This window comes from Seriola dumerili, unplaced genomic scaffold (assembly GCF_002260705.1).
Source record: "Seriola dumerili isolate Sdu_G_001 unplaced genomic scaffold, Sdu_1.0 BDQW01000110.1, whole genome shotgun sequence".
NCBI classification, from domain to species: Eukaryota; Metazoa; Chordata; class Actinopteri; order Carangiformes; family Carangidae; genus Seriola; species Seriola dumerili.
In genome coordinates, this window is record NW_019174365.1 from 2,326,208 (window position 1) to 2,348,944 (window position 22,737).

At 41.1% G+C, this 22,737-nt stretch overlaps 1 protein-coding gene across 1 annotated transcript in view; it reads right to left on the minus strand.

Annotated features, from left to right (window-relative positions):
- The window catches only part of col8a2 (collagen type VIII alpha 2 chain), a 44,422-nt gene that overhangs the window by 2,208 nt on the left and 19,477 nt on the right, over positions 1 to 22,737 (minus strand). The window contains exon 2 of the mRNA XM_022746951.1: positions 5,716 to 5,907. Within this exon, the coding sequence (XP_022602672.1) occupies positions 5,716 to 5,878 (163 nt within the window). The 5' untranslated portion in view covers positions 5,879 to 5,907. The remainder of the gene's footprint in view (positions 1 to 5,715; positions 5,908 to 22,737) is intronic.

A 22,737-nucleotide genomic window follows, 5' to 3' on the forward strand; every position in this document is an offset into this window, starting at 1 on the left:
GTTAGTATAATGTACTTCAAAACAAAAAATAAGTAGAAAAAAAACAGTCGGACAAAGTTGTATGTGTGTATTGTAGTGAGTTTCAGAATGGACTTGAAATTGATGCAAAATAATTGTGAAGAGACAATGTATTTCATCATTGTTGTTGTGCTTGGCGCCTTGCTGGCAAGGCTCACACATATGCACATGTATACAGTGACATGATAACATTGCTCTATGGTGGCTCTCTAGCCCCTGGAAAAGCAAACTAGCTCTTAGAAGGTTCGCAAGTTGAACCAACTCCAAACTGGCACTAGCACCAGTCCAGAACTAGCACTATGGGATATCTGTGTGCCTGTTACTTGGGTGTGCATGAGAGTGTGCTGCCTGTATGTTCAGTGAAGGGGCTCAATGGACACTCACAACCAAGTTTCAACCCATAACCTTATGTTGAGAGAACATTAGCATGAATAAATATAACCTCAGCAGAGGACAGTTGTTGACATTTTGCCAAACCTGCAGGTATTGGTGAATGCTGTTTTCCATACAGGATGACATTGCAATCTGATTATGTAATGTAATGTTGAATGTTAAACTAAAATAGTTACATATAGCCCCAATAAAAATATAAGAGTTCAAACTACAGTTATTTAAAATTCAATATATATAAATAAAATATAAAATGTATATATTACTGTAACTTATAAAACAATAAGATGTAAAACAATATTATGCAATAAAAAAAGCAGCTAAGAAATTGCATTTGTGTTGAGTTACAGTGGTCCTATGTGCAAGTAGTGCAGATACACCACCTGTTTTCTACTCAGAAGGCAATATGACTTCTTCCTCATGTAAGAATTAAAAGCGGTTGGAACACTGGCCTTTGCACATTACTGCCACTTAGTGATAAGAGTGTCAGGTTTTAAACAGGGTCAAAAAAGAAAAAAAAAACAATAAGGTCAGAAATTTCATCAACAATGCCTTTTTTCTTGAATGTAAATGTTTTTATTGGGGTCTTAAAGGCCATATCATGAGGTATTGATGTACAAGAACAATTAGTTATTTTGTAGACGATCTTCTGACCCAAAAGAATGCATTTGGTAATGAAAAGGATACTTTATAAGTGCATACATGTCTCTGCTGTAGATACATTTGGGGGAAACAACACCATTAGGTTATTTTACCTCCACCTTCCTTGGTAGGTGCCTTACAATAACTGCCTAAGGGTTTCCTTTATCATCCTGGATTAGTTTCCATGCATTCCATCTCAAAATTAAATCAGCAGAGCAATGTGTGTAATCTTTAGGAGATTCTGACATATTTTCTGACTTGTTTTGACCAACAAAAGTGGCTCAAAATATTCATCAATTTCGCAAGTGAATTGAGTCTGATGGTGACACATACTGTGGTGGGGTGGCATTACCCAAGTGAACTATCAATAATTTAAGTTTATAAACTTTATATTTAACTAAACTACTACTTTAAGCATCAGATGAGACTCGGTATAAGCAGATAGTCAGAATTAAAGGACTCAGATTGCGGCCAAAAATACTTAATCGGAAAATCCCTAAAAACTACACCTGGGGTTGTCTGAGTTCATGTCCATAGTAAAGGAAAAACAGGTGTGCAGGGCAGAAGGAATGTGAGAAAAAAAAAAATGACACCATGAATTAAGGAGTAACATACAAGAGACATCTGACAACATCCTTAAATGGGGAAATGAAAATTCAAACTTCAGTCATGTCAAAATAAAGCCTGGGAATTGCTTATATCTTGAAATTCTTGAAAATATGATGGAAAGAGTCCTCTGAATTCACTTTTATACCTTTTCCATCAAAGGAATGATCATGTTGATGATGTTTGACTATTCTGGTCATTCATCCATTCTGCTTGTTCAGGAACTGAGTGGAAGGCAGAGCATATTCTGCACAGGTCGTAAATCCATATATAAAACAGTACTCTCGTTCCTGAGTTGAGCAGTTGTTATGTAATGGTACAATTGGACAGGAGTTAACATTTCTGTTTTCCAACTGACTGACCTGGGGGTGCTATTGGGTTTGAGAGTGTTTGTAAAATGCAAATGTTTTGATTGTATAACAGAGAGAAACAAGTATACCATAAAAAAAATTAAAAAAAACTCATAAACTGACTTGTTGTTCCAGTGCCTCATCTCAGCAACACTGTGTCTGAATGTTACTTTTCAAGGCGGGATATATGTCCAGAAGACACAGCTCATCCTGCCAACCACTGCCATCCTCCCCCTCTGAAAGCTTGAAGGCTAAGATTCAGTTGTGTGTGAATAATTCCTCTGCATTTTACAACCAATAAATGCATTAGAATATGTGATGCATGGCCTCCCAAACCTGGCACCTGCAAATACAACCACAGTAATATACTATTTCTAATTGATCACCAAAATGCCCCAGGTGTCTTATTTAAGAACACCTCAATAGCAATAAATGAGACATGGCAAAAACTTGCTCTTTTCCTTTCCTTGTGACAAGCTTGCAAAGAAATTCAAGTTGAAGTTCCCATTCCATCCTGTAATGTAACCAAAGGCCACTACTTCCCCCTAGTGGCAAGTAATGAGACATGCAGCCTTTTTATGATCAACAAATAAAATCAAACACAACGGTAAGAAGAGCTTATTGATCCTCAACTGTATCTGGGTAATAGTATTATATGATTCCAGTTATGTTGTAACAGTCATGTATGTGAGCAGCATGCTGTACCTTTGTTATGTAGGTCTGCATCATATAGTTTTAAGCATAAAAAATAATTTGGAAAATTCAAGAAGACACACACTCACACATTTCATATCTAGTGATCATATGTCCCCACAGACTGAATCTTACTTTGGGGGCTGTGGCCATTATTCCTATTGTTTATTGTTACATTTAACCTCACAACTTTATTGCAAAAACCTGTGGATGATCAGAATGTCAGGCAGACTAAACAAAAATACTGTACTTTTAAAGAAGAGAAAATATGGCAGCCATTAAATGAATATCCCATCTGTGCATTGCCAATGTCCATTATTTCACTCAGTGACTGACTCCCAGCTTTAACTTTGATCTATTTACCACAGATGTAGAATAATGAGATATGTCTACATAAGTAAGGGTGCCACCTTCTGGCCAAACTATATTATTTCACCACTAGTGGATCTAAGAATAGCAAAGCTGCTTCGTCATTTTTCATCCAACCATCAAAAACATTGTTTTCAAATGTGCAATGAGCATTATGGCCTCATTTGTAGTCTTTCATGTTCCCTGTCATGTAGCTCTGCTGTAAACCACTTTAATATATCACCCAGAGAGGAAAGATAAGGTGCTTCACACTTCAGAGGCTATAAATGCTTCTTGATTTCTTGTTGTGATGCTCCCCTGGAAGGACTTGCTTTGTGCTTTCAAATACGTTTGTATTGAAATATGCTCTTGTAAGAGCAAGGCAACAGGAATACCCAACAGGCTAGAGGGTCATTACAAGATATATAATACTGATATATAACCTGAAACACATGAGTGCTTGAGTGCAGGAAAAATTCAATAGTTATAAAAAAAAAAAAAATGCAGCAAAGATGGCAGAGTAAAAACAAGTACAGCTTAAAATTGTGACTGACTACATTTAGTAAAGTTCTAGTTTGATGTTTTGATATTTCCCACAGGACTAACGGTGGAGGAAAAATGAGTAGTTCATTGAAACATTTGACATTTTTTGAAGTTTAGTCATAATTGAGGCTTTAACCTCTCTTTGTAACTAAACACCTATTATTAATCATACTGATCACATTTTAACGTGGGTGCATTCTCCTCACTGACCTATGCAAAACAAATATCTTCAAATTATTACAGTAGGAAAATTTTTACATGTGGTATAATAAATATCAGTATCCTGGCGTCTGCTTTGTAATCATGGTCTTTTTGATGGTATGATACTAATGCGTTACATCTTTATTTATTTTCTGTAACAGCACAAAAAATGTTTCTATACTTCTGTAAAGGCTGACTTAAAACACATGACAGGATTCTGATTCTGCACCAATGTGACAACCCTCTCCACCTGTGTACTTGTTGCTTCATGTGTGTGGCTGCTTCCTTTACAGAGGTATAGAGGTGGGTGTGGCTAAGGGTTGTCAGTACCTGGGCTCATCGGCAGACCGAGCACAGCTGTGCCCTGTGTGCTGGTGCTTTTAAAACCATGTTGGAGCTCAGTTCTGGTTCTCTCTCCTCCCTGAGTCACCCATTTGGTTTGGTTGGCATTTGGTTTCTGTTGTCTATGTTGCTGCACCATACAACATTGCATTCACACACTTTTTCACTCATGCACTCACTTACACTGCTGATCTTAGAGATTACACATGCCGTTGTTAGTTGAGGTTCCTCTCCTACATTTATTGTCTATTTTTTTTTTAAAATAAAACATTTGTTAATTGGCTTGTCTCTGGTTATCTCCCTCTTTTGTCATGGCTGTGCTACCCTGTTTGTGACAACGACAAAATACGGTAGATCTTATGACAATCATAAACTATATTTAAAGACACAGACATGTATATGGTTAACTAAAATCACTTGAAATCAAAAGCTGAAATCATACATGGAATATCTTTTTTCATACAGTTACAGTGAGCCGCAACTAACAGATGCTACATACTCCAATAAAAATGTCTGATAGAGTATTTCAGTGGTGATGCAATGTGGACATGTGACCACTGAGTGGCAGTAAAAGCACTGTATTCTTGTGAACCACTTGTAGTGTTCTCATCCAATCCCAGAAAGCATAATTTAGGACTGGGTGAATTATTCTTGCAGATCTTTGATGTTTCTGTGAGGAATTTAAATGATGAATTTCATGCCTGAATTTGATCTGAATCCAGCTTCTGGAGTATTTCATTGTCATCATTTTATGATACTGAAATAAAAATGTGCCCCTCATTTGCTTTGGATTTCGCTTTGAAGAAGATAAAACAAGGCATTTCATCTGATCCAGATTTCGTGTTTGTAGCTTGAGTCAAATTTGATAATGATGGCAATTAAAATGTGCACATTTTTGCAGGATGATTAGTGCCCCCTGCCTTTTCTAAGTTCCCTTGCCCGAGTCTTTTATTTAATCTATTTTTATGTACTTCACACTCTCTCTCCTCCATCTAACAGCTGAAACATGTGATAAACATGTGATAACAGCATCCAGATGGCAGGAGGAATAACTGGCCCAGTGGGCACTCAGGCCAAATGCTGTTGGACCCACAGGGCAAGAAGACTCACACTGAGCCCTTTAACTGAGGACAAACTAAACCAGTGGCTTCAGCCTGTCCGGTTCATGGGGTGGTCTCCATATCAATTACATTTTAAACTGCAATGTTGGAGAACTCTTTGTACAGTATGATCATTATCATATGATAATTATCATGCTCACTTTGGTTCAAATAGCTGGAAAAATATCTAATTCTAAGGTTACTGCCAACAGGATACTACAAGGAAATATACTGTTTGCAGAAAAATGGCTTTGAGCCAGGTCCTATTTTGTGAATGTATTTCTGAATGCTTGAGTTAACATAAGAGAGACAGAGAGACACAGGGGTAAATCACATTGAATCAGTTCAAAGTATCAGTGCTTCCACTGACCCAGTGGACTGTAGCTAAAGTGTGTAAGTGGACCTTTCGGCCTGTAGAGATGTTGAGTGAGGCATTAAAGTGAAAGACACACACGTATACTACACCCACAGGGATTACTCACCAACATAATGCCCCTTGCCCTCTCGAAATGGGGGTCCAATAGGCCCTTTCATCATGGGTTGCATGTACTTCACGTGGGGTATGGGGGGATAGCCTCCGGCAAGAGCACGCCCCCCCAGCATCAGTAGCACACAGACAGGAGCCAACAGCATGGTCACCAGCATCCCAGGCTTCACGTGTCACACACAAAGAACTGGAGGTAAGAGAAAAAGAGGGTAGGGGGTATAAGACCAGATGCAACATGTGCGTGCATATTATGGGCTTCATTGCCTTTTATTGTAGACTGGAGTTCACAACAAGTCACAGAGAAATCACTGGGTTCATTTGAAATACTTGAAAGACTTTTGAAAGATGCATTTACTCTTTATCAGCTGAAATGACTGAACTGATCTACTTCCAAGCATTTCGAAGGCATACCGTGGTATCAAATCTCCTCTGCTGTGAAGATTTGCCCTTACATTTTCTCTACATCCTCTATGTCCTATCCAAGCCAGCCACAGACAGTTGGCCAAAGCAAACCAAGGAAGCCGAGGAAGCACGTTTCTTGCACAAAAGCATGGGAAGTGCTTGATATGACTGCACAAATATAAAGGGATAAAAGGTTGGCTGGCATCTACAAAAGCATACATAACTGTGTGTCCTTCTATGCACCGAGTTGTTAAAGACACACACTATTTCCAGCAGTGGTGCACTTTTATATGTGCAAATAAAAGATGCAAATGCACACAAATATAACTTGTAAGCGTGCTGCTTATGTATGTCCCTGCTGTCAGCTGCTGCTCAGGTACAGTGTGTGGTAAGTACTTGGCTGGGGCACTGTTTGGTCTAGATGGCCCTCAAGCAACTGCGACAGGCAGATCTGTTGACTTTAATTTATTACAGGAAGACATGACCACATCGCCCTCTGGCAAATATTTTCACAACCGTGGTCAGGTGCGAACAGGAAACCGCCACAGTGCGTTTGTGTGTCATAAGTGAGCAACTGTAAGAGTCCACGACCGGCTTTAACTGGTGGAGTGATGTGTGAAAATGGCATAAATTTCAACTGCAGCTCTCCCCTGAGCTGTTTTCATCAGCTCTCTGTGGACTGATGACTGTCAGGAGTTAATGCCAGAAATGTCACCCTAATATTAGGCATGGAAATTGTCGAAGGATGAGGATGAAATGGTGCATAGCTGTGAAAAACTGTATAGTGAGAGCTTCTTTCCATTCACCTGCCAGGGATTTACTGATTTAATTGACGTAGAGTATCGTCTACAGGACGATGCTGCAAAGTCACAGCAATAACAGGGATAGGCGACATTTTGCAAATCAAATAAGAAACAAGAGAGACTTAATTTCTTTATTTTCCCCTGTTAGACCCTGATCATATTGTCTTTAGGCATCCATCCACATCAAGACCTGATCTGATCACATAAAAGTATCATTTGCATCCTTTAATCTCTCCTGCTTTATATTGTACTCATCATGTTATTGTGTGTGTGTGTGAGAGACAGGCTTCCGTGTCTCTGCAGAGATGGACTCAGTTTGGATTGCGCAAGGTAGAGGAGATTTTCCTCTGAGGCACAGGAGGAGTTACACCAACATCAGTTGACATTTTCTAATTTGAAAATGATCCGACGTTTTCTAATTTGAAAATTACATCAAATCAAACACACTTCAGTTAATTGGAAGCAGGTATTGAGAGTAATGCGGGAGTTCACAGCAGACTTCAAATCACAAGTACTTAGAAAAAAGGTGTGTTCATTGCCACCATGTGTGCTGAGATCAGGTCTGTTTTACAGCTTTGCCTCGCTGTCGTCTGTGATTGTTTAGCAACCACATAGCTAGGCAGTCAAATTCTTGTTTTACAGCCATTTACCAAAGTGTTGCTCTAGGTTTCTGAGCTTTTTTTTTTTTTTTTAATTAGTCATACGTGTGTGTGTCTGCGGTGTCTGTTTATGCTTGTTTGCGTTGCGTGAGTCTTTGCCACGATAACTCAAATAACACTTCTAAAATTTTCACACTGAAGTGTAACCCAGTAAAACTGAAGAAAGCAAAGACAAAGATGTTAAGGGAAATAAACAGGAGAAAGAGAGACCAGTACTGGGAGGGCAGTGTTTGGTCGTTGGCCGACTTGCTGGCTGGCTGGCAGGGAGGCTCGTCTGGTATGGGGGTCTGTGGTTTTGGTGCAGATGTAATTTAACAGGCGGCTCTGGATGCCCACCATTCTGCAGGCGTCAAACTCTCTGAAGAACCAGAGCAACACGCACTAAAACACAGAAGCTGTGCATGAACAGGGATCAGCCACAAACGGGCCGTTCACAGACCTCCACAATCTGTTTATCAAATGTTTTTGCTGAAAAGCTCTGCAGACGTTGTTAAAAAGTCTCACGCAATCCTCTCTGGCTGGCCACCATGGGCCACTGCTGGACCAAGACTCCTACATGCTCTCACACACAAGAACACCCACGAAAACAGCGCGCACACACATTCTCGGCATGCATGAGAACACAATATACCTCTGGTAAGTGGTTACGCGGGGTGTCTTGAAAACACTCAAACTCGTTAACTTCCCTCCATTTTCACATAAAACCGGTCCATTCAAAACAAACCATAACAAAACCCTGGGTCTGAGAGGAGAGAGGAGCTAATGGTGAATCAAAGCCTCCCTCAGTCATTAAACGTGAGCAGCATCCAAAGTTACAGCGAAAAAGCCTCATCTGGCAGGCCCAGTGACACTTTATATAAAACAGATTTTACTGAGAAAGAAATCACCACACACATATTACGGCAACAGATCCAAAAATACACAAAGGAAGAAACAGCAGAACAGAAAAGTAGCATTAATGAGGAAATAGCAGCGAGTCTGACCCTCGGGTGTAAAAGGGCAACGCCAGCTCCACCATCGCATTCTTACAGTCAGCGCTTTGCCAGGCAGCTGTCAAATTACTGAATGCTACGTCTGACGCCCAAATCCATGGACGGACTGTGAGAAAATACGCCTCTGGTCACAGGCATGTAACCTCCCCCCACCCCGCCCTACAAGAGAAAGAGAAAGTGACCGAATGACACAGCATTTTTTTTTTTTTTAAGTTTTTTGCTATTTTGCTTCTATTTTAAAATGATCTTATATATCTTTGTAGTCATTTTGCATCTCTTTGTTGTTGCTTTTGTGTCTGTACTTGTTTTGCTTCTCTTTGTGGTCATTTTGCATCTAATAGTAGACCATTTTGTCTCTTTGAAGTCATTTTTTGTCTCTTTCTTGCAGTTGTTTTGCGTCTCTTACACATTTTGCAGGTAAATTAATGATGCGCAATATCTAATGAGGAAAACTGCACCTGAACCACTTCGTCTTGCTACAGCAGATCCACACTGACACTCCTCTGTACACATTATATACAAAATACTATTTACAAATATTATAGGAAAGCATCAAAGAAAAGCCTGAGAGGCTAACTTAACTGTATTTTAATGAACTGTTGCTGTAGCTTCAGTATGCAGCGGCAATATGAAGGAAAAAATAAGGAAAAACAAATTTGGGTCATTATTGGTTGACAGAGAATATTTTTGCCTGGTAGGCTTGTTCAGTAATCCATCCATGCCCACATCAAACACAAAGACACATGTTGGAAAGTGCACATGAAGAATATAGACAGACAATCCACTCTCCCACACACGATACACCTCACAGATCTGTCTCCAAACCACCTGGTAATCTGAGTCACCAACACAAACCTGCACTCGAAACTTGCAACCGTCGTCTTTCTCAAACATGTGCTGTATGCCATTTTTAACAGAGCTGAAATGCTAATCTGCAAAGGCTTCGGGCCGCCAGAGCAGACTCGACGGCCTCCAAACCCATACTCAGCAGCATCTCAAGTGGCCTGCTCAGACAGGCAGAAGAGACACAGACACCGCAGCTGAGCTCACGCCAAGCACACACTTCCCTAACTGCTCTGTCTACCCGCTAATGAAATCAACAGCACTGGGGAGGTGAGGTTGAAGGTGCTCTGCCTCCACTTCCCTTACGCGGTACATGTGTGGATCCAGACTACCAGGCATTTCCTAAACCACGTGCCACAGAGAGATTATAGGTAGACCGAGTGCGAGGATTTAATGTCATGCAGGGAAGAGGAGGCGGCTGTTTTTGTGGTGAATACTTGAGCCGCTCCTTGAGTGGAGGAATCATCACCTGAACATCATGTACCGCGTAATGCCTACTTCTACAAAAACACCAAATGGTTCAACAATAACCAAGGTTCATGATGGTTAGTTTGGTTACAACCACAGGTCTCGCAGACAACTGCACTTAAAGCCCGACCACATATTTTAGCTGACTCATCCAATTCTGACAAACCTAAGCCACAACCATGACCATAACCATTCCTAACGGCGACCATGAAGCCACAGGAGTGGTCAGCTGTTATTCAACCACAGCCGACTACCTTTACCAAAATCTTTTCTTGTAAATTCAGCGAGCAAATGCTGGAAACTACCCTTTTACAGCAGGAATGAATTTCCATCACTCGAGGGGAAGAAAGGCACACTTAAAAGCAAATTCAATTTATACACCTAAATTCAATTCATACATCTGTGGTTTATTATTCAATCTGTAGTCTAGACATATGAGTATTAACGGATTTTACAGATTTGTAGTATAAAAGACATGCACTTGCAGACGTTGGGCAAACATACACAAACAGGTCTAAACACTACTATGGTTCCAGGCAACACAGCACTCCATTGACCATTGACCTGAGTATATACGCCTTGTTCTATACATACATGAGAGAGTCAGGGAAATATTAGAGAAGGGAGAAAGTAAGTGCAGAAGTTACACAACATGCTGGGAGCCAGAGCCATACAGCTCTTATTGAGTCTGAGGTTGTGTGTGTGTGTGGGGAGGGAAGAGGGAACGGAGCATGTGGGGTTTTATTTAGAGAATCACCTTCTTTTGAATGAGGTAATCCCTCCTCCTGCCTGAGAAGCACTTGTGCCATTACACCTTTCCGGTGTCAGCAAACCGCATAATATTTGAGTGGTGGTCACAGTTTTTGGTGGCTTTGAACACATCCTGTATTACTCAACACTGTGCAAATAAGCACTGGGGAAACAGTGTGGCTGTTAACGTAAAGTGTCCCTGTGTGTGTGTGTATATAAAAGTGGGCACTAAGCTAATGCATATGCGATGAGCCATTAACATGTGTTACTTCAGTTGCCACCAGCTGGAAAGTGTGTTGAAGGTTTTGTTTGGTTGCTTCTTAGGAAAAAGTTCCCTCTGCATCGCCACAATAAAAGCCCCTATGTTCTCTTCGTTTCCACTGAATCATTAGTAAATTACAGAGCAGCCGTGAGAAGGAATATAAATGATTCTTTTTAATGTCGAGATGTGATGTATACTTCTGCTGTAACGTGCTGATTCACATGTGTGCAACCACACATTTACTCACATACAATTACAACACACAGTACACAGTACAACTCTATACTATACAGACACCAAATTTTCCATCTTTCATTGAAATGGGCTCATACTTACAAACATGTTCTCTTATGTCTCTTATGGAGAACATGATTTGTAGGCCAGGGTGTCTCTGTAGCGGGTACTTTACTTCTATGTTGTGCCACATTTTACCTAATTTTACCTAAAAATTGCAGCACCTGCGATTTGGACATAGCACTTGGCCATGTTGCGATTTCAATAATACTTCAATTAATCGTTCAGCCCTACTTCCAACAATGTGACAACAGTTTGGGGACGGCCCTCTCCTGTTTCTACATGACACTGCCCCCATGCACAAAGTGAAGTCCGTAAAGAAAAGGAGAAAGCAAAGGTCAGACCATCAGTGCCCTACCTCACTAATGTATGAGGGAAAGTCTCTGCAGAAAGTTTCCAAAATCTCAAGAATATTAGCGGCAGTTATAGCAGCATACAGCACGTGACATGTTCATTCATCAGAAGAGAGACAGAAAATGATGGAAAGTCAAAGAGAGAAAGTGTGTTCGTGCCATGTCTCTTCATCCAGCCACACAGGCACACAGACTTCATCCAGCTCCCCTCTTTCTCCTTTTTCTGGGTAGGAATAATGATGATATACGGTATCTGTATCTGTGCTGCAGATGACACAGAGGGCACTCCTCAACTTTACACATGCAACACTTGCCTGCTCAAGCGTGAGAACATGCACATTCAATCATATCCTCCTTTTTTTTGTGAATCCGTCACGCCCGCCTCTGTCCATCATCTGTTGAAACCCAGGACTCCACTGAGACGGTATAAACTGATATGATTGTGCCACTTTGTTTATTGGAAGAAGCAAAACAGAAGATGACAGTCAACAATTTACCAATGGGTGAACTGAAGACTGAATTGAAAAAGGCCTAATTTTGCTTCAGCAGCGAAAAAAAAACTAATAAAACATAGAGGAGATGGAGGAAAAGAGAGTCATCGGTTCAGGAAAAGGTACCTGTGGAGCCGGGCTGTGTTTTCCTTAAATCCCTGACGGTCAGAGTGGGTGTGAAAAGGACAGAGATGTTAAGAGGGGTGAGTTTATGCTGATGAAGTGGTAAAAGAGGGAACAAGTAAAAGAGTAGAACAAAGTGGAGGTGGGAAAGTGTGGAGAGCGAGGCAGGTTAGAGGGGTGTGAGGAAAACATGGGGAGAGGAAAGGAGTGAAGGGGTCAGATAGAGGGTTTTCACTTCTTGATGACTTCATTCAGAGGAGCACGTTTAATACCCCTGGGCACTTAACTTAAGTGCAGAAGCAGACGTGCTAATCGTATGAATGAGGGGGTGATGGATTGTGCATATGAAAGTGTACGTGTACTCAGGGAAAAAGGGTGAAGCAGTCAAAGTGAGGCTAATTAGTCACAGGATTATTAACCTATAGGACCTCACACATGTACAGTTGCATGTGCGGTTAAAGATGACCGTCATTTGTTCTTCAGCCCCGAGCAGGTGCCGTTTCAGGCCAGTAAAAGGATATTAATTACAATATATTTGCCAGACTGGCCCCCTGCTGCTTCACCGATTCATGCTCTATCACCTCATCTTTCTGTGAGGCATGTAAGTTCAAGATAAAGCCAAAGGGAGACAGATTGAAAGTCTGCAAAAGATCCAGACTAACCCCTGACCTGCCAAGAAACCGGTTACAGTGCAGTATGGGGGAGCTGAGAACAGGAGAAAGCAAGAGTCTGTCGGCAGAAAGACACAGCTATACCGTTTCGTCTGACCCGGTGGTGCACCTAAACCCAATATGAGTGCCTGATTAGGTAATCGAGAGGAAAGAGTAAAAAAAATAATCTTATAAAGGGCGATCTGCTTCCACCTTTCCAGAGCAATAAATGTTCTGCTTTTCAATCCAGGAAGACAGGCCACTGAAAGAGCACATCCACATCTGACACTCCTGGCTTCGTATAATTTTCTCATCATGTGAAAAATTTGAACTTAACACAAACATAGAGATTCATGTGTTGGGATATATAACTGCACAGTAGATTGTGTGTTAGAGGGCACAGTGGAGATGACCTCACCTCTAAAGGGAAAACTTCAAAGACCCCTGGTCATATAATCGCCTGTAAATCAGAACGATCACTCTGTCTCGACTGGCAGCCCCAGCTCTTTCCTCCTCCTCGATTCTCCTTATTCTCTCCACCTTAAGCCTCCCGCTCTCTGTGACGCTCATTGCTGGTGTGAATACTTTTATTGTTTGCTGCCAAGACCTGACCAAGCAAGGCATTTTTTCCCCTCTGTAAGTCCACTGGTACTGACATATACCCAACTCTCTGTTATTCTTAATTTAACATAACAGTAAAGGTCTGGAGAGGAAAAGAGAAAACAGGAGAAAGCAAGAGGGGACAGCGAGTGAAAATGACGCTTTCCACTCTAGCACAGTACATACGCAGTTAACAAAAGTAACAGTGACACATTCATCACTTAAAGGTCATTAATTTTTTTAAACGATGGGTTTCCAACAAGTAAACAGAAACAGCTTCACATTTCTAGTCGATGAGCATGGATTTCGTAGGCTGAAACAATGATTGCCCCTTGCAGATTTTATCAAATGAAGTTAGCATAAGCTAATGCTAACGCTAAAACTCCATGACTCTATCTCAAACTGAGTTTTTTTTTTTAAATACTGTGTTTCCAGCTAAAAAAAAGAAGAAGGGAGAACTCTTAAATATGTGCTTAATGCCCACATATATTATATCATGCTAAAAGATGCTAAAGCTAACAGGTCTCTGGCAAATGTCTGCATCATCACCAGTTGAGGATCCAATTAGAAGCATGTAAATAAAGCAGCATTGCACTAGTTATCACTGGTATTATCTAATGCGTTTGATTTAGTTTACCAAATGAAGAGCAGGGTATCATCATTTCTTTAAGCTAGCATCACACAGTAGATGTTCTAGCCTGGTGTTTTGCTAACCTAATCTATAACCCCATGAGAAATGTAACTAGTTAGCTATTGCCATTCTTTAACTGTAGGTAGGAGGCTCGTTGGTTGAGCATTCTAACTTTTGCAGCTCATATGAAAACATAAACACACAGTTTAATCCTTTCCTTACACTTTGTTACACATTTGTTACACTTGTACTTTTATTAGAGCCACGTGGATTTTGGCATTTGGAAATGTCCAAAGCTTGACAGGCCTGTTGTGTCTAGATACAGCTGCAAAGCTATGAGTGGACATTCACTGTATAGGGGCAGGGTTAAGTGAATAGTCAGGTCATGGTGTTGTCCTGCATCAGGAATTGGATGCAGGACTCCATGGGGCTCTAATGCACTGGGCTTGGTTTGGTCTGTGTTATGTCTTTGAGTTTCTGTGCCATGTCTCCAAGTAGCTGTTACCTTGTTCCCTTCACTGGGTGGGTGGCTTTGAGTCTGCCAGAATGGGGCCTCTAAAATGTGCAGTACACATACAGGCCAGGGAACACACAGAAAACTGACAAAAGTCGAAACAAAGAAAAGTGCTCAAAACAAGCCACCACTATTTTTTTTTTCCATATCAGGTTTTGCAGTGAGCCTTTTTGCAATGCAGCTTCGTTATTTCCTGGCTTTGTGTCAAAATATTCATGGTGGCAGTTCATCCTAAGGCAAAGCTGACTGTGGCGAGGAGTCAAAGCCCATGTGGAGAGAGAGTGCATGGGTCTATTTAAGATTCAGCGGTCTGAAGGTGAGAAATGTTCTGGGGCGCTGAAATAAGGGGGCTAAACCAGGAACAATCGCACACCATCAATTGTTCCATTCTTTTTTGCCAGGACTGGAAAAAGTCCCAAGCTGCACGAAGCTGGGGCTAACTTCCAGGAGGGAAAAGCCCAGAAAAGTCCTCTCGTAGTCTGTTTCTATCAAAGGATTCCACAGTTTGACACTCCATGAAAACACTAAGCTATTACAGATCACATTGTCAAAGGCTACCACTGGTGGCGATGGAGGGAGATGGAAATTCGTGTCAAGGGACAGAGAAAGAAGGAAGAAAAAGAGGAAAGCGCCTTAAGACCGTAAACGAAATCGAAGTAACAGAAGAGGAGGAGGAAGCAAGACGCCATGAAGGAGACATGAAGTCGATACGACAGGCAGAAAGAAAAACAGGGAGATGGACGAGAAAAATGAAAGGGAGCAGAAAGTAAAAGCTTTAGCTCTTGATCTCCCTGTTGACCCACTTCAGATGCGTGCCTCGCCAATCATCTTGCACACTCCTTCCGCTGGCAGCCGAAACAGCTTCACACGTACATGCACGCATCGTGCACGCACAAACACACACATCAGTTGGCAGCAAAACAGAGGGGGAGGCCTATTTTTCTGTCCGAAATGGAGAGAAGGAGAGAAAGAAGGAGAGGTAGAAGGGAGATTATAATTTAATAAGGGGCAGGAAATCTTGGTCAAATCCCCCTGAAGGAGCTGAAATGCCTCCGTGCTGGAGGCTACTGGACTATAGACTGACTGAGCTCCATCTGAATGGGCTTCTCTGGCACAGGCGGCAGGGCGGACAACTAAAAAAGCAGACAATAGACCAGGAAGAGAGAAATCCCACCCTACCATGGTTTGGAGCCATATTCCTATAAGAAATATCAAACCAGCAATTTGTAAATCCAGCTGCATGATTTCTGCTGGATCCACACTGATGAATTTTGTGTGAAGCATGTAAGTGGATGAGGCTTGGTGCCCAAGGGTTTAAAAACTCCACACATTTTCATGCATCAGTTTTAATTTCTACCCCGTCTATGATTGATTATAGCTTGAAATAGTTTTATACTGGTGTCAATATGATGATACCTGAGGGTCAATACTTAATACAAAAAGTTACTTTTTCCACACCTTACTTTACGGAGTATAAACACTTTTTCTATGGTTTGTCCATTTAACAAAACAAACCAAACTCATCAAACACAGTAAATGTTGTATTAAAGGAAGCAACCATTCAATATGTTTGCCAAAATAAAATACTGTAAAAGCAGCAGAATTATGATTTAAATTCAGAAGTATGGGTTTAGAGTATATGTTAACAAAACATGGATTGAAACTCTGGGAAGCGCAGTGAAAAAACAGTGTTGTTATTACCACTTAGCACCAAGGATGCCACCACTGAATGTCGATTGAAAAAGTGAGACTATGTAACAGCTGAAAAGCTGCCACTGTGGCCACAAGTAGGTGGCCATTGCAAATTAATGGCACAGTGAATTTCCATTCATTTTTTTGAGAGAATTTTCTTGAGTCATTTCTATTAAAAACACGGTGGTTTGACAACCCGACTGAGAACGAGCGAAACAAGTGCACAAACTTGTACTTATTAAAATGTTTATCCGTGACATGCAAAATTGTGCAAAGTCGGCGTGTCTTATTACTTATGAATTCAGCCTTTCATTTGTACGAAGTGTTTGTGTTTTTTTGTCTTTCAAAAGTTACACAGTCTGACTTTAAAACCAGGAAGAAAAAAATACACATCAGGGAAACTATTTAACAAAACCACTAAATTAGAGTAACAGGCTTTCCGATCTCTCTGTAAAGTGTCAACTCCTCTTGAAAATCAACAATAATGGGATTGACTAAATGCATCATGAGAAAAAAAACAAAGCAGCTACCAGGAAATGAGCTGGCATGTATCCTGCTGTTGTTGCTCCAGGGCTCAGACAGTGTGACACAGGGCCTTCAGAGGATAAGGAGGTGGGATGGGATGACACAAAGTGATGTGCTGTGAGTTCTTGGACACCACTGCAATTATGTCGCTGTCTTCCCAATAGTGTATGTGTGTTTGTGTAGTGTTTGTGTAGTGTGTTAGCACCTGGGAATCTTTGTATTAACGCTACTGTAACATGGTTTTGAGATTGGATCAAACTGTGCATTCAGCTAACTGCTTGTGCATATTTAGCACAATGAAGAGTATTTTAAGTCAAACTGTGCCACTCCCTCTACTTCTTTACCCTTCACTCTGCTGTAGAGCGCACAATAAAATCTGCAGAATCCCTCTCTGCTCAGGAATCACTTGTTCCCCTCTTCCACCTCACACTATGTTTGAAATGGAAATTCATTGGATGGTATGAATCCCAGTTGAGGAACATTAACTGTTCATTGGCCTCTGCTTGATTGATCACTCACTTAAAACACCGCTGATCCCAGCTGGGTGTTTCAGTCTCCAGGGCTAGCCAACAGAAAAGAACCCACAAAGTGCCTCATACACACCCACACACACACATCCATGCATAGTAACCAGACCACCAGCGTACAGTGCATAGCCCCCTCTGTCTGTGGTCCTCACTGAAGCCCACCCCACCCATCAGGATCAATGCAAGTCTTTATTAGCTGCTGGCTAAGAGCGCTGGTTGTGTAAAAGGACCCTGCCAGCTCTGGCCTCACACCTCCCAAAATCCACCGCTGGGCTGAATAAACATGGCTCTGTGTGTGTGTGTGTGTGTGTGTGTGTGTGTGTGTGTGTGTGTGTGTGTGTGTGTGTGTGTCTTTGTCTGTGTCTGTGTGCATACAAGTTCTGTCTATATTTCTGTAAAGATGGTGTGAAGATGCAAGAATTAAAAAGCAAGAGCACAGAGAGAAATGGAAATTCGAAAATGAGAATAAAATGTTAGGTAGTTGTCAAAACATCAGAGTGAGAACACTTTTTTTTTTTAAAACTGCAGTGCAACAATGTAAAGGCACCGAAACAGATGTGGGAAACAGCACAGAAAATAATATCCCAATATCATCCCTCACATATAATTCAATAATTTTTAAGAGTTTCCAAGCAGTTTCTAGCAGGAGTTTTTGAAACAACAGTTCACTGTCGGTGGAGCAAGCATGTGATAAGTGGGACTTTTGCTGTGGCTACATCTGTGCAGTCACACTCAGTCTGCTTTTCTAGCATGAAACACATAAAATAAGCTATTTGGCTGAAGACTTGCACCCATAGGGTCATGTAAAAGCTGTGAGAAAACCAAGTGATACGTCCCGTTAGAGTAGTGTACTGTCGGCCCACGCTGGGCCCCATGAAGGCCTTAGCAGCCACCAGAGGGGAGCACAGGTCAGACCAGACAGTATTAGGAGGTCTGGGAAGTGTCAGACACTCGGGAGAGGAGGAGGACAAGTGGAGGGTTGGGATCATGTCTGGACACTACATGCATATTACTACATGTCTGATGTAGTCTGTGATTTCACACTGAGTGAGATTCAGTCTTGCGTGTGTGTGTGTGTGTGTGTGTGCGTGTGCCCGCAAATCACATGCACACAGTGTACTAAAGTATACAGTACATCCAGCAGTACATGCACATACAAGCAACATTTGCATTCATGTATAATTACATGAACACACCTATTCTATGCAGTGTATATTGAAGAAGTCACACTGATGCACAGATTATGAGTTATTTCAGTTCTACTGTATCAATCTGCTAATGGAAATAAATAAAATGAATAGTGAATAGTTTTGGCTTCATTAGATCACTTCTCAACATGTTCATGAAATGCAGTAACAATGATCAGGACTATTTTCTTTAAACACACCTTACTGACGCTGCATTTAACTAATAAGCTTTACAGACTAATGGATTTCGTCTAGATAGACAATTTTGTTTAAGATATTGCAAATGATGTCAAAATAAAAGATATCAGGTATTTTCTGAATCTAAATATGATTTACAATACAAAATCCAATAAAACATTACTGCTCATTGCCACCAGCTGAGGAGTGCTCACCCCAATTTTGAGGCTGGTCTGCCTAAATTAAAGCAAACAGATACATTTTTATCTTTAGACCTTGGTGATGAATATGGACACTTCATTGTTAAACTGCCTGACTGCTTTGAATGTAGGAAAATGCCAAGTTTCAGTTGTACACTCTGCTGTGTAGTTCGCCTGGATTCATTTAAAAATGCTAATACAGCTGGGGATTGCGGTTCATACAAAAACTATGTGTAAACTTGCATTTATTGGGACTATTTTCAGTTGCAGATTAATACACATTTGGTGCACTAGCGAATGTTTACTAGAACAGTGTATGTGGTGTTGACTCAAAATAAACTAAAGTGCTGATGTTCATTATAATGAGGGAACATGACAGTCAGTGCAAAGGTGTAGCACATTGTTAATAGTATTTTTTTAATGCAGGACAACAATGGTGCTCTATGAAACAGTGGAATGGTATTATTTTGCAGTCTATAGCTCTTTGAAAATCCCATAATAAAAAGATAATCCCTGGATACTAAAAATGTCATCAGTACTTACCTCACAGAGGTAATAAAGACATTTCCTTGTGGAAGTACACAGTGTTCTCAACTTCAGTCAATTAGAAATAGGCCAACATGTAAATTTGGCATTATCATGATAATAACCTTTCCAGAAGAAAAAAAAATGGCAAATGCAACAGCCAATGTATTCATTAAAATATCTGAAATCATATTCAGGCTATTTATACTCATTAGCTGAAATATTCTTGATTTTAGACAGAGGACAAATTGGGCATGCTGTCTGCTAATTTGCTTGTGATCCAGTGCAGCTCGACAGATGTGTTTGTTAAATATCAAGGAAGGAAGGGAGACAGAGACGTGCTGGTTTGCCAGAAGCATTGCACCTTGTTTCAATAATCACACTTCGTACACTGAGGAGGAGGAAACAAAAAGTGGATCTGCAGCCAGGCCAAGACAACACAAAGAGCACAGCTAGAATAATGGATTCACTTTCAAAAATAAAGGCAGTGATGCAAACAAAGCCCAAAATGTGCTTTCTTTTGAGAACAACATCACTCGGTTGTATCAGTTCCACTACAACTATAGCAACGTCACTGTATAACTTCATCTCATGTTAAAACTGCACCTGTCTTGGCTGTCCCTCTCATCTATCATATCCTGCGCATCATCCTGTCTGTTAAGCTGAACCCAGGAGAATGAGGGACAGAAAAAAAAAAAAAAAAAAAAAAGTATGGCGTATGGGAGGTGAGACAAAGAAGGAGAGGAGAAATAAATCAGTCCAAGCTTGGAGCAGGACAGGCGGAGCGTGCCGCGTAGATACAGAGGTTAACTCAATATTTCCTCCCTAAAAACTTACGACGCAGATGGGGAGGAAGACGTCCCTTTTTTTTCCCCTTTATCTCGCTGTCTCACTCTCCCTCTCTCTCTCTGACACTGTTTCTCCCTCTGACCTTCCCTCCCGTCCTGTCAACACCCCTCCGCTCTCTCGACACTAATCGCGATCGGGGTGACTCCCTGTTTCAGTTCCCGTTTTTGTGATTGATTTCAACAGGGCTCCTTTTCATATTAAAACCAGATCTCCTCATTTTTCCTCTCTTATCTCTTAGGCCCAGTCATCAGGAGGTGATCAGAGACACACGATGGAATGTTCCAGTTGCTATGAGACAAGATATAATGACAAAGATCAAAGTCGGCGTTGGGCGACAGTGTCAGTCTGGGACAGTTTAGGGGGGACAGAAAGCTTGGTGCGTAACAATACAGCAAATTTATACAATCTGGATGTGACTTTAAAAGAAATGTCTGCATGCTATAAGAGAGACTGTGCATCTTAAGTATGATTTAATTTAGTGAGAAGGAATTAATTTCACATCTGTTACTGCCATAAAAACAAAACAAAATCAGGGCAAATTTATGGTTAATGGGCTGTAAAAGTGTCTGGTCTGCTCCCCAGAATGTCAAGTTTGAGTGTGGTTCATCAGGAAGGAGGGAGGGAAAAAAAACGAAAGAGAATTTAATGACAACAAACATTCAGATAATTGTGTAGTGTTGAATGAACTCCATTTCCTTGTTCACCTGCCTCATGGAATTCCTGTAGGGCTGCCAAGATCCAATAAAACAGCACATTCAACCTCTGCGATGCTAGACGCAATAATAACCTTCTCATTATGCATTATGTAGCAAATGGGCGAAATTAAGTGGAAATAAAGCAACACTGAGTAAGTATTTTCCTGTTTTTGAACAGTGGGATCTGTGCTCAGTGCCTAAATCAGATTATATCAGTGCATCTAGCATGACGGAGCACAGTTTGGGAGGTTATGATAAGGCTAGGGGAGGCTACATCAGTCCTCATGCATCTAATGACTCTAATGGTTCATTAAGGGCTGATTCTCAAGATCAGATATGTGTTTATCTCCGACCTGGCAGCTAGGAGAAGGGGACATTCTTGAGAGTCTGGAGTTAGTTTAGATTGATGGGCCCTCGCTTAGATAATCACCAGACCAAAGGAGGGCTGAAGCAGCTTCTTTGTCTCCACTTGGCAGCTCGAGGGGACGGGAGGATTGGTGGGAGGAATATGAGAGTTAGAGAGGAATAAAACTTACACCACAGACATGAGAATGAGACACATCCTTGGACACTAGAGGAGCAGTGGGGGAGGATGGAGAGATGGTGAGAGGTGGTGGAAGCCAGGCTCCTTAAACAGAGCCTATCCAGAGCAAATAAATTCAAACAGACACAGAGACTGGTGCTGTTGTCTTTACAGGAAGCCCGAGGTGCACGTGTTCTTCAAAAAAATAGTTTGTAACTTTGAAACATCTGGGTGATGCAGCTGTTGTACTGCCTGAACTTTACAAGTTCTCCTATTTAAAGGTCATTACTTTTACACCAACCATGAATCACATTAGGCTACTATTTGTGTGTGAAGATTTGTGGCGATAAACCCACAGAGCATTATCACCCAGCTCTGGAGTTACTCTCAGTTTTTTTGTGATTTTCAGCTCATTGTTTGGGTCTTCTGGTTTGAAACTTTATTGTTTACTGATAACAGCATTTTCAAATGCAACAGGCAGCTAATTTGTAAGAAAAACCTTTAAAAATGCTACCTATATGCTACCTGCCCAGAACCAAACAATAGAAATATTGAATTAAAGACTAAGCCGGGGGGATATAGAGGAGCATTTAGCAGCTAAAAAGCCACATATTTCCCTTAGGAGTTGGTGGAGCTGGTGGAAAAATCATCAGGTGGCCAGAAACATGATTTCAAATGAATGCTAATTTTGCTCTATATCTGCTGGATGTGCAAACATGTAAGTGTTTGCTGACAAACTGGCCATATTTAAAAGGTGATAAAATGTTAGTGCTGTGTTCACAAATTGTTCCCACTGCCCCCAAGCGGCCAAAAAAAAAAAATCAGTTTTTGCAGATTTAAGAAGTTGCAAAAATCTTAATTACTGTATGTTCATTGTAGCACAATAACTCTTCTGTGCAGCATGACACATAAAGGGTAAAATGAGAAACATGAAACATTAATAAGGAAGAGTGAAAGGTATACCTTCATGAAGTCATATTCAGTCCTTCCAGTGAACTTAATCCCTCCAAGGGTGGGAGTCTCTGCAGTGTTATTACTCCAAACAAACCTAAATGACCGACCCGCCAAAATAAGGAATGACAAGGATGAAGAGGGGATTTGAGGGAGAAGTGGGTGTTGAGCGGCCTCTTTCACCAAGTTTGTTTACAAGTTGTCAGTTGGCAAATAAGTGCAAAGTGAAGCTAAGGGAGCACCGGGCCAAATGTGGTCGGAAGACCGCAGGCCGGCAACAGTGAGTCAGATTAGGTTGACTGTGTGATCTTGCCCTGCCCAGGCAGATGCC